Source organism: Hordeum vulgare, chromosome 4H, assembly GCF_904849725.1.
Source record: "Hordeum vulgare subsp. vulgare chromosome 4H, MorexV3_pseudomolecules_assembly, whole genome shotgun sequence".
NCBI lineage: Eukaryota > Viridiplantae > Streptophyta > Magnoliopsida > Poales > Poaceae > Hordeum > Hordeum vulgare.
Window position 1 is genome coordinate 64,863,635 of NC_058521.1, and position 17,059 is coordinate 64,880,693.

The window sequence follows — 17,059 nt, forward strand, 5'->3', positions numbered from 1 at the left end:
CTTTTGTTAATTGTTGCTCGCTACAAATCATCTCACCACACAATCAAATGTTACAGATAATTTCAGTGCTTGCAGATATTTCCTTGGTGAAAACCACTTGTCAAATCCTTCTGCTCCTCGTTGGGTTCGACACTCTTACTTATTGAAAGGACTACGATTGATCCCCTATACTTGTGGGTCATCATCTAGCTTGAGTCACATAAACATGAGACTAGGGGATGTGCTGTTGGCACCAGTGAGAAAACAACGGTGCTTGTGACCACGGTTGCAAGGATTGTTTACCTTACACAAAGTTCGTTAATGCAGTTGTCTGTTGCTTTGATTTTACACTTTGGGTGGCGCTCGCAACTTAATACCAGCGAGATGTTCTGGATAGACATCTCAAGGTAGATGATTAGTAAGTAGATGCTCATGAATAAACGGTCTACTTGTCTTGGCGTATTGCCCATTACTTTTGAGCCTCTAACTTTCAAGTAGCATAATTAGCATTGTGGTGCATTTATAATTATGTCAATTTCCCAGCTCTAATCTGTTTACCCATGCATAGTTGTTTATTGTCTTTTGGGAGAGAGACATCAATACTGAGCATCATGTGACTCCGGTCCATATTACCACCATTGTTTACACCTCGACCATTTGCTGCTTTCATTTACTTTTCCGTTGCAATCACTATCACTATTCTCGTTTGTGTTTTGATCCTTTGCATACTACAAGGCTGGAGAGATTGACAACCTCTCTGTACTCGTTGGGAGCAAAGTTATGTGTTGTGTGTGGAGGTCCACGTCTTCTGCTAGCGCCAGAGCAGCGGACACCTACTTGTTGATCCTCGGAGTCCTCCTGGTTCGATAAACCTTACAGTCTCCGTGTAAGGGAAATCTGCTGCTGACTCATCTCCACCTTCCACTTGGGGTAACCAACGAGGGGAGAGAAGTATATCCATCAACTCGTCCTCAGACAGGTCATGACTTTATTTAGTGATGAATCCACTATTTTAGAAGAGACTTCAATTGATAATGACAGCAAAGTTGCTATCTATGAAGATTATAGTGATGACATGTATGTTATAAAGAGTAATAAAAACCATGAAACTTGTCATCATGATTTTAGTTTTCAATTGGATTATGCCACTCAAGTATCACATGATAGTTATTTTGTTGAGTTTGCTCCCACTATTATGAATGAGAAGAAATATGCTTATGGGGATAGTAATAAATTTTCTATGCTTCTGCATCATGAAAAGAATGCTTTATGTGATATTTATATTGTATAATTCCGTCATTATGCTAATGAAAATTATTATGAGGGAGGAACATATGCTTGTAGGAATTACAATAATATCAAGTTTCCTCCCTCTGTGTTCAAAGTTTTGAAGTTGCACTTGTTTTGCCTTCCTATGCAAGTTGATTCTTCCTACAATAAATTGTTTTCTTCCAAAATCCAAGTGCATGGTAAGTAGGTTAGACTGAAATGTGTTTTTCCATGTGGTTCATAATGCTCCCTTACATGTTTCAAATACTATTCTTTGGTGAGCATCATTGAAATCATCATGACTAGTTAAAATGTATTAAAGAAAAGCGCTTATTCGGGGACAACCCAATACTTATACCTACTATTTTTGTGTGTTCACATGATAAAGATATTGTATAAATCATGTTTTGTGTATTTTATTTCAATAAAGTGCCAAGTAAAGCCTTTGGGATAGTGTGGGCACTTGTTTGATTGATTCGGTGCAAAAACACAAACTTGTTTGAATTATTTCATTTTATTGGAAAGTAAAAAATTATGAAACTGTTACACACAATTGCCATGCAAATTATATATGTTGACCTAATTGTTCATAATTGTTAGAGTCAGCGAAGTATGGTGTCCATTGATATCTTCACAGATTGTTCTCTTTTGTGACAGATTCTGTTTTGCATGCATAATTTGCTTGCTTTAGTGTTTCCATAGCTAATATTGAGTGATATAAATTATGTGAATTATAGAATACAATAGCTATAATGTGAGAAAAATTATGAATCTTGTATTGTCAGTACCTCAGAGAATGATCTATCTTTATTACATTAACCCATCTCATGAAGTTCCGTTAAGTTTTGTATGATAGATGTTTTCAGGTTTTGTGTGAGATACCTATATAAGGAGAATAAGGAGCAGCAAGAACCTAACCTTGGGGATTCCCAGGTCACCCTAAGGTATTACCAAAGGAAGACTCAAGCGTCTATGCTTGGGGATGCTCCGGAAGGCATCCCTTCTTTTGTCTCAAATATTATCGGTATATCTTACTTGGAGCTATATTTTTATTCGTCACATGGTATGTATTTTGGTTGGAGCATCATTTTATTTTGTTTTCCTATGTTATATGTTATTTATAATCTTGTTTTGAATAAAAAGTTCTGGGAATTGTCTCTAGAATGCTTGAATTGCACATGCGATGTGTGTTGTATAAAAACAGAAACTTTTGTTGTAGTATCTGAATTATGAGATTTTACTGCAATGTGGAAAGTTTCTGAAATTTTTACACAGTACTTTCATACTAATTATTTAGCCCTTACTAAAGTTTCAGAAGTTTTGGAGTTACCTAAGTACACTGTTTAAATATATTGCTACACATTGTTCTGTTTGGACAGATTGCTGCCATAGTTTTGTTATCAAGTTATCCTTGAGTTTTCATGTCTTATATTGGTGGGTATAAATTGTGGAAATGATAGTATACAATACATAATGTTTTAAAACTATTATGAAACTTGTCTTGTAAGTACATGAAGTGTTGATTTATTCTTATGTGTACTAACCTATCTCACGAGTTCTTTTCAAGTTTTTTGTGGATGAAGTTTTTGAGACTTACGTGAAACCGGGACATGAGAGGATTTAAAGAGGTACAAAAGCTTAAGCTTGGGGATTCCCAAGGCAACCCAAGTAAATATTACAAGAAGTATCAAGCACCTAAGCTTGGGGATGCTACGTATCCGACCTCTCTTCGTCAACAAATATCGGTTAGCCTATGTTGAGCCTAAGTTTTTATTTGTCCACATCATATGTGCTATTCTTGGAATGTATGTTTGTTTAGTTTGCTTTTTAAATAATTTTTTCATATCTGAAAATCCTTATTGAGATATATTCCTCACATAGCTAATTGATTGTTTGGCTACTCATTGATCTTCACTTATATCTTTTTGAGAGTAGTTTGATGTTTACTGTTGTGCTACACTTATATCCTAAAAGTTAATTGTGACTGAATGAAATACAGTAAATCTGAAATTATCAATGTGCTTTAAGCTTATTACTAGTTTCACATTTGGTTTAGAGAGTAAAACTGTATTGAAGTTCGACAATCATAGTATTGGTCATACAAGTAATTCATGAATACTTAAGTATAAGAAAGAGAACTTTCACATACAAACATATTATCTTGGACATCTTTTATGATTGTGAATACCCTTTAATTATTTTCAAACTTGGTCAAATAGTTTAAGTTGTACATGGTAGACAATGTAATGTTTTTGGGTATATTTGCATAGAAGTTATATTGTTATGGATCCTCCAATGTGTGGTGCTAGTTTAGAACCTTTTGCTAGCCAAAACTTCATACTAAGTAGAGATACTACTTGTGCATCCAAATCCTTGAGACAAGTTTCTTCCATGAGAGTCCAACATACCTACCTATATATGGTATTTCACTGCCATTCCAAGTAAATTTGCATGTGCCACCTCTAAATCCTTCAAATAAACATTCGTTTTGTGTGCCCGTACCGCTCTTGGAGCGATCGGGGCGGTCAATATCTTCCATGCTAAGAGGGTTAATCTCATGATGATTGTTTATTCACTTGTCATTGCACGAGAAAGGCTGGTAAAAAGGATTCCTAGGTCTGCATAATACAAAAATAAATAAACAAGAACTTCCCCTAGAAAATTGATTCTTTGGAGGACTAGCCATGGAAAGTGTTTGAATGGTTGAGGGAGAGTAAAATTTCAATTCTGTCTGGGAACCACCAATAATGTGATTAACATGGAAGATATTGAAACCCCTTGTTGTAACATTGACATGAAAGGCACACCACCCAAAATTACATATTCATCTCTCTTTTAAAACAATGCACCCTGGCACATCTGCAAATCTCTGCTTCCCTCTAAGAAGGGTCAATCTATTTACTTTTATGTTACGTACTTTTTATGTTGAGTCAACTTGTTATTGCAACCTCAGTATATTAGTTCGCAAGAACCATGTGGTGGCCAAAAATCCAAACACATATATCCAATCAACTATATTTGATCCTCATTCATCTTTCTTGGAAATTATCTTCATGATAAGTATGTTGGGAGGAAAAACATTAAGCCCCTATATTTATCTGTGTCCGATGGAAGATGTCTGTTCTAAAAATATGCTTTGAGTTTTATCAATCATAGAAGACTACATGATAATTGAGTATGTGGAGTTCTTACTTAGACTTGATGATGCATTAAAATTGTTTGATAACTAAGAACATATGGTATTAAGTTTCAAGAGAATGTCTTGTTTGAACCATGACATGTGCATTGATTGCTACTCCATCATAATGAGTTTCATGAGAAAAAGTTTTTGTTTATGATGCTAGAAGAAGTGTCTGAAATTATCATTGATCAAACTTATACACTATGCCAGCATTCACACTTCATAAGTTACTTCTTTTATCATTTACCTACTCGAGGACGAGTAGCAACTAAGCTTGGGGATGCTGATACGTCTCCAATGTATCGATAATTTATGAAGTATTTACGCCATATTTTCCTATGTTTATAATACTTTTATATGGTTTCGTGCACTTTATTTGATTTAATTAGAACTAACCCGGACTGACATTGTTTTTAGTGGAATTGTCGTGGTGTTGTAATGAAAGTTCTAGGAATCACCCAAAACTTTTTGATGATTTTTCAGGAACATGTGAGAAATATTGGAGCGAAGAACCACGAGAGGGGAGCCATGTGTGGTCCACGTGGCAACAGGGCGCGACCACCCCCTAGCCGGTCCCTATTGTGTGGTGCGGCCGACGTGGATCCGTTTGCCGTGTTTCCAATGCTGAAAAATCCTATATATACCAAAACCCTTAGAAATTAGGAGAGAACTCGCGCTCCGCCGCCGTAGCTCTCTATATCGAAGAAAAACCCATTTGGAGCCTTTGTAGCACCCTTTCGAAGGGGGGAAATCATTTCCGATGGCTATCTTGATTATCCTAGTGGAGGCCATGACAAGGAGGGAGTAGTTCACCCTTGGGGCTGAAGGTATGCATCAGTAGCTATGTGTTCAATCTCTCTCTCTCTCTCTCGTGTTCTTGAGATGGCCTAATCTTAATGTATTGCGAGCTTTGTTAATATATTTGGATCATATGGTGTTCTTCCCTTGCTATCTTGTTGTGATGAATTGAATCTTTCCCTTTGAGATCTCATTATGTTGGATTGAATATTTTGGGATTGAGAACACTTGATGTATGTCTTGCATGTGGATAGCGGTGGTCACAATGGGGTATTTTTTTGATTCTCTTGATATATGTTATGGCATCAACTTACAGATTCCGGTGACCTCGGGGATTTATCCATAGGGGTTGATTGCACATTTCATCCTACTTTCTTCGATAGAAATCTTGGGGTACTCTTTGAAGTTCTTTATGTTGGATTGAATATGATGAATCCGAATTTGTTTGATGCATGTCGAATAATTAACCCATTGATACTTGAGGTGACATTGGAATATCTAGGTGACATTAGGGTTTATTGACATGTATGATAGGTGTTATTCTAGTACAAACTCTAGGGCTGTTTATGACACCTATAGGAATAGCCCAAAAGATTGATCGGAAAGAATAACTTTGAGGTGGTTCGCTTCCTACAACAACTTCTTATTATGTTCTCCGCTTATAAGAACTTTGGAGTGATTCTTTGTTGCATGTTGACGGATGACGATATGATTCTACTATGTTAGCATTGTTGAGAGATTCCACTAGTGAAAGTATAAACCCTAGTCCCTGTTTCTATGCATTAATATACCGTTTTGCTCATTGTTTACTAATTTTACCTCGTTGTTTTTATTTATTCAGATTACAAAAACCTATATCTACTATCCATACTACACTTGTATCACTATCTCTTCGCCAAATTAGTGCACCTGTACAATTTGTCACTGTATTGGGTGTGTTGGGGACACAAGAGGTTTCTTGTATGTGATTGCATGGTTATTTAAGACAGACCATCTTCATCCTACATCTACCACGGAATGATAAACCTTAGGTCATCCACTTGAGAAAAAAATGTTGATGTCCTATAAAACCCTGCACTTGGAGGCCCAACAACGTCTACAAGAATAAAGTTGCGTAATAGACATCACCGCCCATATATGAGGGAGAACTTGTGCCTCATTACACCAGAACGTTCTCACGGGTGAGTTTCTCCGTGATGGTTTGGCCGAGCGATGCAAGTGAAGGAGCGGCCATGACGACGAGGGAGGAGAAGGATGACATAACCTAGATGCATTGGAAGAGAAAAGCCATGTATACCATATGAAAAATAGCGTAGAAGCCTATGCCTTTCAGCAGGGACGCGTGCGTGTTTATGAAAGCATAAGGACACATGATTAGAGGAGGGGCAGGTCATGGATTGATCTCCAAGATAGCGATTGAAGGAGTTGGCGCCCCTCGAGAAATAATCGCAACGACCTGCCCTAGATTACAACAACCACACGCACACAAAGTCCTAGCTCTATACTATTAGTAATACACCGTATGTACATGTTTAACAGAAGAAAATGCGTCATTTTACAGTGCATCCGGTTGACATGGACCGCCCGTCGAAGCAAATTCGACGGTCCAGATCTGATGCATTACATTGATGTCACGTGTATTATATCAGAATCTGAGGGGCATTTTCGGGAGAGAAAAATATTTCGAACTAATCAGATTTTTCCTCCCACATATTTCGAGGGTATTTTCGGTATGAATTTCAAGGCTATTTTTGGTTTGACGACGGCGGGGGCAACGTGACCATCGGCGACGCCGAACAGTACACGGTGTTGTTCAGCAGCTGCCACGACGACGTCGAGGTCACCATGGACGTGCACACGGAGATGTATAACGTGCCCCGCCCCGGTGGCTACAGGGAGTACCTGCCCGTCAGCCTGCTCCCGCTGCTGGGGATCTTCGCCGCCTCCTCCGCGGTGTACTTCACGTTCCTGGCGGCGTGGGTGTTTGTCTGCATTAAGCAGTGCGCCACGGTCGAGCGGATCCATATGCCGTCATGGGCGCGCTGCTGCTGTTTAAGGCCCTGAAACTGACGTGTGCCGCCAAGGACGCGTTGTACGTGGGGCGCACCGGCACGCCACACGGCTGGGACATCGCCTTCTACGCCTTTGGCTTCTTCAAGGGCAACCTCTCTTCACCGTCATCGTGCTCATCGGCACCGACTGGTCCTTCCTGAAGCCATACCTCCAGGTTCGTACCTACGTACACGTATACGTGCAGTGCATGCATGTTACAATCGATCAACGCATGACATGAAGGGTCACGCATTCGTGTATTCCCGTAAGTACATCGTAACAGCCCGGCCGATGGACATGATGGATGGAGAATGCATGCATGCAAGAGCGAGAGAAGAACGTGTTGATGATTGTCACATGGAAGCGTTCCTACTCCCTCGAGAGGAAGTTGCGGGTGTTTATATTGATCAGGGCAAAACCCTTGCCTTGTCTTACAAGAAAAGGCACACCGATCCTGATAGGATTCGGTGGTTACAGAGTTTGGGATAGCTATGGGAGAGAGAGATAGAGATAGAAGTAGGTTGAGATTACAAACAATATGTCACAATATATCTCTAAGTCTAACACCCTCCCTTAATCTCAACTATCCTACATTAAGATTCCTCATGAATTCCTCAAATGGCTTGATTGGTAAAGCTTTAGTGAATCCATCTGCAACTTGATCTCTGGAAGGAATGAAACGTATGTCTAACTTCTTTTCTGCAACCCTTTCTCTGACAAAATGAAAGTCAATTTCTATATGCTTTGTCCTGCCATGAAACACTCGATTTGCAGAAAGATATGTGGCTCCTAGATTGTCACACCACAAACATGACACACGATGCTGTTTAACTCCCAGTTCATTTAGCAATGATTCAAGCCAAATGACTTCAGCAGTTGCATTTGCTAATGATTTACACTCAGCTTCAGTACTTGACCTGGATACTGTGGCTTGTTTTCTGGCACTCCAAGATATGAGACTAGAACCAAAGAACACTGCAAAACCTCCAGTTGACCTTCTATCATCACTGCATCCTGCCCTGTCAGCAACACAGAAGGCACTAACAAGGGTGGATTTAGAGTGTTTAACTTGAAGACCCAAGCTCACAGAATGCTTTATGTACCGTACAATTCTTTTGATAGTAGTCCAATGTATACTGGTAGGTGCATGAAGATACTGACAAACCTTATTGACAGCAAATGAAATACTAGGTCTTGTCCGTGTCAAGTACTGTAGAGCTCCTACTGCACTCCTATATTTTGTGATCTCTTCTTCCTTCAGTGGCTCACCTTCAAATGCTGAGAGTTTCTCTGAAGATGATAAAGGTGTGGGTGAAGGCTTACAATCCTTCATTCCCATACGAACTAGAAGTTCAGTGGCATATTTTTCTTGATTCAATACTATGCCATCTTGAATCTTCTTTACCTCAATGCCCAAGAAGAAGTGTAGATCACCAAGATCCTTTAATGCAAATTCTGAACTCAAATCATGCAAGAGGGCATTAGTGGCACTTTGTGAAGAACTTGCAGCTATGATGTCATTAACATATACTAATACAAATATAGTTGTATTTGCCTTGTTGTAAATAAACAAAGAGGTGTCAGCTTTGGATGCAACAAAACCTTAACGTTTCAACTGTGAGCTTAACCTTGAGTACCATGCCCTTGGTGCTTGTTTCAAACCATAGAGTGCTTTGTCAAGCTTGCATACATAATGAGGTACCTTCTTGTCGACATACCCTGGTGGTTGTCTTATGTAAACCTCCTCTTCCAGAACACCATGTAAAAACGCATTCTGAACATCTAGCTGTCTCAAACTCCATCCCCTGGATACATATATAGCTAACACAAGTCTAATAGTTGCAGCTTTAACAACATGACTAAAGGTGTCCTCATAGTCCAAGCCATACCGTTGCTTAAAACCTTTTGCAACTAAACGAGCTTTATACATGTTAATGGAGCCATCTGCTTTTCTTTTGATTCTGTAAACCCACTTACAGTCAATGATATTTTTACCTCTCTTCTCTGGCACAAGATGCCAAGTCTTGTTTCTCATGACCGCTGAATATTCTTCATCCATTGCATTTTTCCACTTTGGATCTCCAAGTGCATCCTCCAATTTTGCTGGTTCTCCTGCTACACATAACATGCCATATGGAATAGTGCCATCAGTTCGAACCTTTGGATTTTTTATACCTTTCTGTGACCGAGTTGTAACACGAGAAGTTGTGGCTGGTTGAAGTTTGCTTCATCATGTTTGCACTGGTTGTGGCACATGAAGTAACACGACAGTCTCGGGTGCAGAAGATCCCGAGACCCTCTCAGATTCGCTATCCGCAGGAGATCCCGAGACCACCTGTGTGGCCTGCAGTGTGGTTGATGTATCAGAAGAAACCGCCACAGAAGATCCGTCGCTGCCGACCGCGTGCGTGCATGCATGGGACAGGGATCCCGACGCGGGCCTCGCAGAATCTGCGGTAGCTGTCGATCCTGATGCGGTCGATCCTGACGTGGGCCCCGCCGAAATTTGCTCCCGCCGGCCCGCGCGTGGGACACGGTGTAGAGCGTGAGTTCCCGCCTGACGTGGTGGCGGCCGATTGGTGCGGAGCGAGGGTGGCGCTGACTGGCGTACGGGTCTGCGCACGCACAGGAGTTTCAGGTGACGCCAGATCTTCCTCGTGCTCCGCGCCAGCTTCGTCTTCTTGTGCTGCATGAAATATAGGTTGCAAATCTCCAAAATTTTGATCATTTTCTTCACCATTTTTTGCGCCATTTGCTGCTATAGGATCCTGCACACATGGAGGTACTTCTCTGGTAATACAATTATCAGTTGGATTAGTACAATTGTCGCCCCCATGATCGGAAGTTTGGAGGTGTGGTGGAAGTAGAAGAATGGCTTGTTTGAGAAGTGCTTTGGCATTGGGATGAAGAGTTTCGAAGGGAAATAATGATTCATCAAAGAGTACATCATGTGAGATATAGACTCTGCCAGTGGAAACATCTAGGCATTTGACTCCTTTATGAATGGGACTATATCCAAGAAAGACACTTTTTTTGAACGAAACGCAAGTTTGCATGTGTTGTATGGCCGAAGGTTGGGCCAACAGGCACAACCAAAGACACGGAGTGACTTGTAGTCAGGAGAGTTGCCAAAGAGGCGAGTGATAGGAGTCTCAAAGTTGATGACTTTGCTAGGTAGCAAATTGATGAGATAAGTGGCGGTTAAAATGGCTTCATCCCAAAATTTTGGTGGCATAGATGAATTTTCTAGTAGAGCTAGTCCTACTTCAACAACATGGCGATGCTTCCTTTCGGCTGAGCCATTCTGTTGATGTGCATGAGGACATGCAACATGATGTGAAATACCAAGTTCTTGGCAAAAATAGATGCAGCTTTCTGTATTCACCTCCCCAATCTGTTTGCATGGCAGTGATTTTGGTGTTTAATTTGCGCTCAACAAGATTCTGAAAGTTCTTAAAGACTTGAAATACTTCAGATCGTTTCTTGAGGATATAGATCCATGTAAATTTGCTAAAGTCGTCAATGAAACTTACATAATATGAATGTCTGCCAACCGAGGTGGGGGCTGGCCCCCACACATTTGAAAACACAAGTTGCAAAGGTGAAGTGGAAATACTGGTAGATATAGGGTATGGCAACTGACGACTTTTGGCTTATTGACATGGATCACAAACAGACTCAATACTAGACTCATGAGAATAATGAAGATTGTTCTTGCTAAGAACAAGTTTAACAATAACTGAAGAAGGATGACCTAGTCTACTATGCCACTTTGATCAGGAAGGCTTGACAGCAACAAAGGCTTGTTTATTGGATGGTGTTGGTGAAGATACGAGCGGGTAGAGACCTCCCACGCATTTGCCCCTAAGGAGTATTTTCCTCGTGTCCAAGTCCTTTACCAAAAAGAAATATGGATAGAACTCAATGAGAACACGATTATCAAGAATAAATCTATGAACAGAAAGAAGGTTCATTAATGTTGTGGGCACATATAGAACTTTTTTAAGGTGTAGATTTTTCATGGGGTTTTTAACAATTGAACTACCAACATGAGTAATTTTCATACTAGAACCGCTTGCAGTGTGCACTTGATCATGACCATGATATTTATCTCTGACCGTCAGCTTGTCAAGCTCCCCTGTGATATGATTGGTGGCACCGGAGTCGACATACCAGTTGGTGTCGATGCCGTAGGAGTCGGAGGCGACATTGGCCTCCTTTTCTTCATACTCATCTTACTCATAGCGATCCCAACATTCACGGGCACCCCCGCGATCATGTTTGAGACAAATCTGGCACTCGAGGTAGTCCCGGTGCGGTGAGCGTTGTTGCTGATGTTGTTGGGGATGGCCACCTCTCCTGTTGCTGCCGTTTGGAGAAGGGGAAGAGGGTGAGAGTCTCCCTCGACCACGGCCTCTGCTGCCACGCCCGCGTCCTCTGCCGCGGGACTCGCCACGCCCCTGTATGCCATATTTGCAGAGGTATTGTAGTCAGCTTCTGGTCTGTCACCTAGCATCTCCATCCGTTGATCGAAGGCGGAGATTTGAGCAAAAAGCTCGTCCACGGTGATGGACGTTTTGACACTGCCGATTGCTGCCACAACCGAGTCATAGTCTCGATCTAGACCGGCAAGGACATAGTCCACCATCTCTGGATCAGAGACGGGCCGGCCTACAGCAGCAAGTTCATCTCCCAGATTTTTCATCCGGGCGATGTAAGAGGTGCTCAACATGGAGCCCTTCTTGGTGGTGGTGATGGCAATTCTCAAATTCGTGATTCGAGATTGGGACTGTGAAGCAAACATGGTGATGATGGCAGTCCATAAATCAAAGGTGTTTTCTTTACTCACAACTTGGGCGAGGATTTCCTTTGACACAGAATTGAGGAGATGGCTGAGGACTTGTTGATCTTTGGACAACCATGGCGCATAAAGGGGATTAGGCACCATGATCGCCGTCTTGTCCGCCTGCTGCTGCTCCACTGTCTCCGTGGGCGCTGCATCGGTTCCTTCCAGTAGGCCGGTGGCCTATGCTCCTCGCAGGCCCGACATCACTTGGGCTTTCCATAGGAGAAAATTCCCCTTGGTGAGTTTCTCGGCGGGCGGCGCTCCAAGGTTCAGGGCGACGGTAGCCGAAGAAGACATGGCGATCGGTTATGGCGATCGGTGGAGTTTTGTTTTGGCTAGATAGATGGGAAGAGGTTGGCTCTGTATACCATGTCAAATGGAAGCGTTCCTACTCCCTCGAGAAGAAGCTGCGGGTGTTTATATTGATCAGGGCAAAACCCTTGCCTTGGCTTACAAGAAAAGGCACACCGATTTTGATAGGATTAGGTGGTTACAGAGTTTGGGATAGCTACGCGAGAGAGAGATAGAGATAGAAGTAGGTTGAGATTACAAACAATATGTCACAATATATCTCTAAGTCTAACAATGATCATCATACTGCTGCAAGTGATCGAGAACATCACGTCGGCGATGATCGGGGAGACGGGGCCGGCGGGGCGGGACTGGCTGGCGTGGAACCAGATCTTCCTGCTGGTGGACATGGTCTGCTGCTGCGCCGCCTTCTTTCCCATCATCTGGTCCATCCGCAACCTGCGCGAGGCGTCCAAGACGGACGGCAAGGCGGCCAGGAATCTCAAGAAGCTCACCCTCTTCAAGCAGTTCTACCTCGTCGTCGTCGGATACCTCTACTTCACCCGGATCGCCGTCTCCGCCTTCGCCGCCGTGCTCAGCTACAGGTACCAGTGGGTGGTCAACGTCTCCGTCGAGTTCGCCAGCCTCGTGTTCTACGTCTTCGTCTTCTACAACTTCCAGCCAGTGGAGAGGAACCCGTACTTGTACGTTGCCGACGAGGGGGAAGAGGCTGCCGGTGGCGAGCTCGAGCTAGAGGGCCACCCTAAACTTTAATAAGGCCCAATTAATATCATCCGTTGGATCGCTTATGTAATACGCGTGTTGTCGTGTATTATAATGTATCGTAAAATCTTTCAAGAAAAGGGCGATGGAGTGAGTATAAGAGGAATTTCTCAAAAAAATAAAGAGTGAGTATAGGAGGAGTGAGCTGTCTCAGCGGGAGGAAAGCCAAATTAAAGGTTTGAAGGAATAACCGAATAAGGCATCTTTGGAAAGAAAGGTTCTTCTCAACAACCAAATATAGCTGCACACATTCCCCATCTTCGTTGCAACGTATCTATAAATGTAGAACCATTAGCTGATTAAGCAAGCAGATTAAGCAGACATCCGCCTTGAATATCTCCTCCGTTAATTAGCTACGCTTGGAGTTCGTACTTGAACCATATTTCCTTCTCCTCTCGTATTGTGAATCTAGAAAAAAAAAAGAGCCAGGTGATCGAGCGAGGTGAGGCAATGGGAGGCACCCTGCGGTTCCTGTCGGATGTGCTGCTAGGTGGGAACAGCCATGGGCGGCACAACAAGAAGCGGAGGCAGTTCAACACGGTGGAGCTCAAGGTGAAGATAGACTGCGACGGCTGCGAGCTCAAGATCCGGAACATCCTCGCCAACATGAAAGGTGCGTACTAACTTGGCGAATCGCGCCATTATTCACCCCGCGTGTTGCGTTGCATTCTTGCTTGGTTAATGAACTTATGATTGGCATGCAGGTGTTCAGTCGGTGGAGGTCAACCGGAAGCAGCACAAGGTGACGGTGAAGGGGTTCGTGGAGCCGCAGCGTGTGCTGAGGAGAGTCCAGTCCACGGGGAAGTGGGTCGAGCTCTGGCCGTACGTGCCTTACACGAACCCCTACATGGCGCCGGTGTACGACAAGCGGGCTCCCGCCGGCCACGTCCGCAAGGTGGAAGGGGTCATGCCGGTCTCCACCGGCCAGGAGGAGCGCCTCGCCACGCTCTTCAGCGAGGACAACCCAAACGCCTGCTCCCTCATGTAGACAGTAGGCATGCAAGTCTCACTCGCCGAAAGACCCTTTGTGCTTCTTCTTCCTTTTTCGGGGGTGATGGTACCAAAAGATCATTTGCTGAACTTTCTCCACCGACAGACTAAAATAGACCACTAGTAGAATTATTACCGCACCTGAGCAGCGGAAAACTCGTCAACGATGATTGTAACAAAATACTCATATTTAATTTCAAAATTACGGTTGCACATCTAGACATGAAATACTTACCTCACATCTAAGTTCACAACCGACAAATATAATATGTCAAGATGTGTGCCTTTTTTTTTGGCTTCGTGCGTTGTCCCCACATTCTTTGTTGCATTTTTGGTTTTTTAGCGAATATTGCATTTTTGGTCGATACCGAGAGCGACCATCTCAGTACTCTACTTGTTATGTATGGGCCATTTGTGCTTCCGTAGTCTATTGGGCTGCATATCAGGTTATTTCTCTTTTTTTATTTTGAATGACTTGTGTGCTTAGAGACATAGTAGTGGGGACGTCGATGAGTCAAATTGTTTCTTTCATTTATGTTTTGAGCGTTTTGTGTTTTCTCAAGACGCTAACAAGCTGTTTGTATTATTATCCTTTTTGTCTTCACCGGTTTGACTATCATTTTTTTCTTTATTTTTCCAAAAAGAACTTTGTATTGATTTCTTCTTCTTTTTTCTTTTTCTGTTTTGGTTGTTCTTCTCCTTTCTTTTCCCATTTTTGATTCATTATATTTTTAGTACATGCAGACGCTTTTTCAAATTCATGATATCTTAATTTGTGAAGCATTCGTGATTTTTGTCAACTCATGAACATTTCTTTCAAATCTATCATCTACATGAGAATTAGATATGTCATCTAAATGAGAAATTATCAATGTCACAAGAAATTATCAACTATATGGTTAATTGTTGCAAGATTGTCTGTCCACTTTGTCGGCCTCCTTTTTGTCGACCCCTTCTTTTTGGCGCCCTTGTTGCCCAATACAAGTTGAAGAAACAATTTGTGTTGCTTGTGGTTGCCTATTTCTATTTTCTTTTAATTTCAATGTCGAAGAGACATGCTTTGTAAAAGAGATAGACTCTTGCTTGCGCTCAATACGCAACTCGCTTGGCCAAAAAAATTTCAGTTGCAAGTTCACTCTCGATACGTAATGGGGGCATCCTTTTTTCTCCTCACGCCCTCGCACAATCCGAAATGCCGTGATTTCACTAGTGGTGCCCTTGAAGGCGGCTACCGAAACTTTACGAACAAGGTTGGAGCAATCTCCACAACTTAATTCGAGGCTCCCAACACCACCACAAAACTTCATCGTATTGGACTGTGGCTCCGAGGTGACGTCTTCCGTCTAGGGTGTTCAAACACCCAAGAGTAACAAAATACCCAAGAGACATGGCTGCGTGGACGGACAAATAGGTAGTCAAAACGGACATACCCGGACACTTACCAGGCACGTCCGTGAATGTTTGAGGGGCCAAATTTGTTCAGTCCAGTTGTACATGCTCTAAGGCCTTCCATGTCTTTAATGTATGTAGTATACTTTTCTTCAAATAAACTCGTGAGATTCTTCAATGTACTATTGGTCTCTGGTAGTCATTATGGTTTGTATAAGACGTTGACATTTTCTATCGCTAAGAACATAGGTACTCCATTTGCACTAATATTAAGAACGTATTTGGATTCATCATTCAATTACTAAAATATATGTAGTGTTATGTGAACATCAAAGCAAATCGCTCCGGCAAAGATTTATAAGTTTACAAAATCCCCTCCCCCCCCCCCACACACACACATACCAATCTTCAGATAGGCATTCTCCCAACTTTTGAGAGAAATCTACCATATCCTCTCTGAGTTGAGCTATCTTGGAAAAAGGAAAGAATTTCTGCATGAAGCTATCAATGCAACCCTCCAGCTAGTTATGCAATGGTGTGGAAGCCCATCAAAGCATTCCTTAGCTTTATCCTTTGAAGACCACAGAAAAAGTTCAATAGAACAAATTCTCTTGGCGTACTCCCTTCGTTCACAAATAAGTGCACATATAGATTTGTACTTAGTCAAAATATTTAAAATTTGACCAACTTTATAGAAGATAGTAGCAACATATATGGCATGAAAATGATATATTTGGAAACTTCATGTAAAGACAAATCTATTGATACTAATTTGATGTCATAAATGCTAGCACTTTTCTCAATAAAGTTAGCCAAAGTTTAACTAGTTTGGCTGACAGAAAAGAAAAAAATACACTTATTACCGAACGGAGGGAGTATCTTTCAATTTAGAAGTGCCGCATAAAGCATCATACTATCAGGTCATAATATGTGTATATGAGTCTTCATTAGCATGTCCTAAATAGGCTTCATCCCACACTTTTTGTATAAAATGAGCGGAAATAACAAATTCTGCGGCATAGTTGGTAGACATGGAAACAAGATATTTAGGACACTAAAACCGAGCCATTTCCCAACCATCTCACGTGATTAGCGATTTTGTCTGTTAGATCTTGTATTTGGAAATCTTTGGTCGTCAGATCAACTTCAGGCCCCTAACTGGGGCAGCTGTCCTAAAGGGGCTGCTACTCCGGTGGACAAATCAAAGGCATGTGGTGCATTGGGCCTTATTGCTCAGTAATCCCAATTACCCCGACTAGTTAGGTCAAAGGAAATAAGAAAAAAAAATCATTCGCCTTGCTTCCCGAGCATACATGTGTCGCGCGACCTAGGAGATGTGTCGCGGCCGCCAGACTCTGCTCTCCTCGTCCCCATCACCACACACCAACGTTGTCATTCCCTCCAGCTCATCCTTGGCTCTCACGCACCATCGTCTCAGTTTTTCTTTGAAAACTCTCCGTCGCCATTATGCAGCATGTCAT

The 17,059-nt window shown here is 42.2% G+C and overlaps 1 protein-coding gene and 1 pseudogene across 1 annotated transcript; both read left to right on the plus strand.

Annotated features, from left to right (window-relative positions):
* The window catches only part of LOC123450271, a 118,156-nt pseudogene extending 104,966 nt beyond the window's left edge, over positions 1-13,190 (plus strand).
* A 290-nt stretch (positions 13,191-13,480) lies between these two features.
* On the plus strand, positions 13,481-14,402 carry LOC123451211 (heavy metal-associated isoprenylated plant protein 23-like). The gene is made up of 2 exons (XM_045128220.1): positions 13,481-13,812; positions 13,904-14,402. The coding sequence occupies exons 1-2, from the start codon at positions 13,650-13,652 to the stop codon at positions 14,185-14,187; spliced, it is 447 nt and encodes a 148-aa protein (XP_044984155.1). The 5' UTR covers positions 13,481-13,649; the 3' UTR covers positions 14,188-14,402.
* The last annotated feature ends 2,657 nt before the right edge of the window (positions 14,403-17,059 follow it).

Coding starts and splice junctions, on each gene's coding strand:
- LOC123451211 (XM_045128220.1), top strand. CDS start 13,650: ATGGGAGGCACCCTGCGGTTCCTGTCGGATGTGCTGCTAGGTGGGAAC. Junction 13,813..13,903: donor CATCCTCGCCAACATGAAAG/GTGCGTACTAAC, acceptor ATTGGCATGCAG/GTGTTCAGTCGGTGGAGGTC.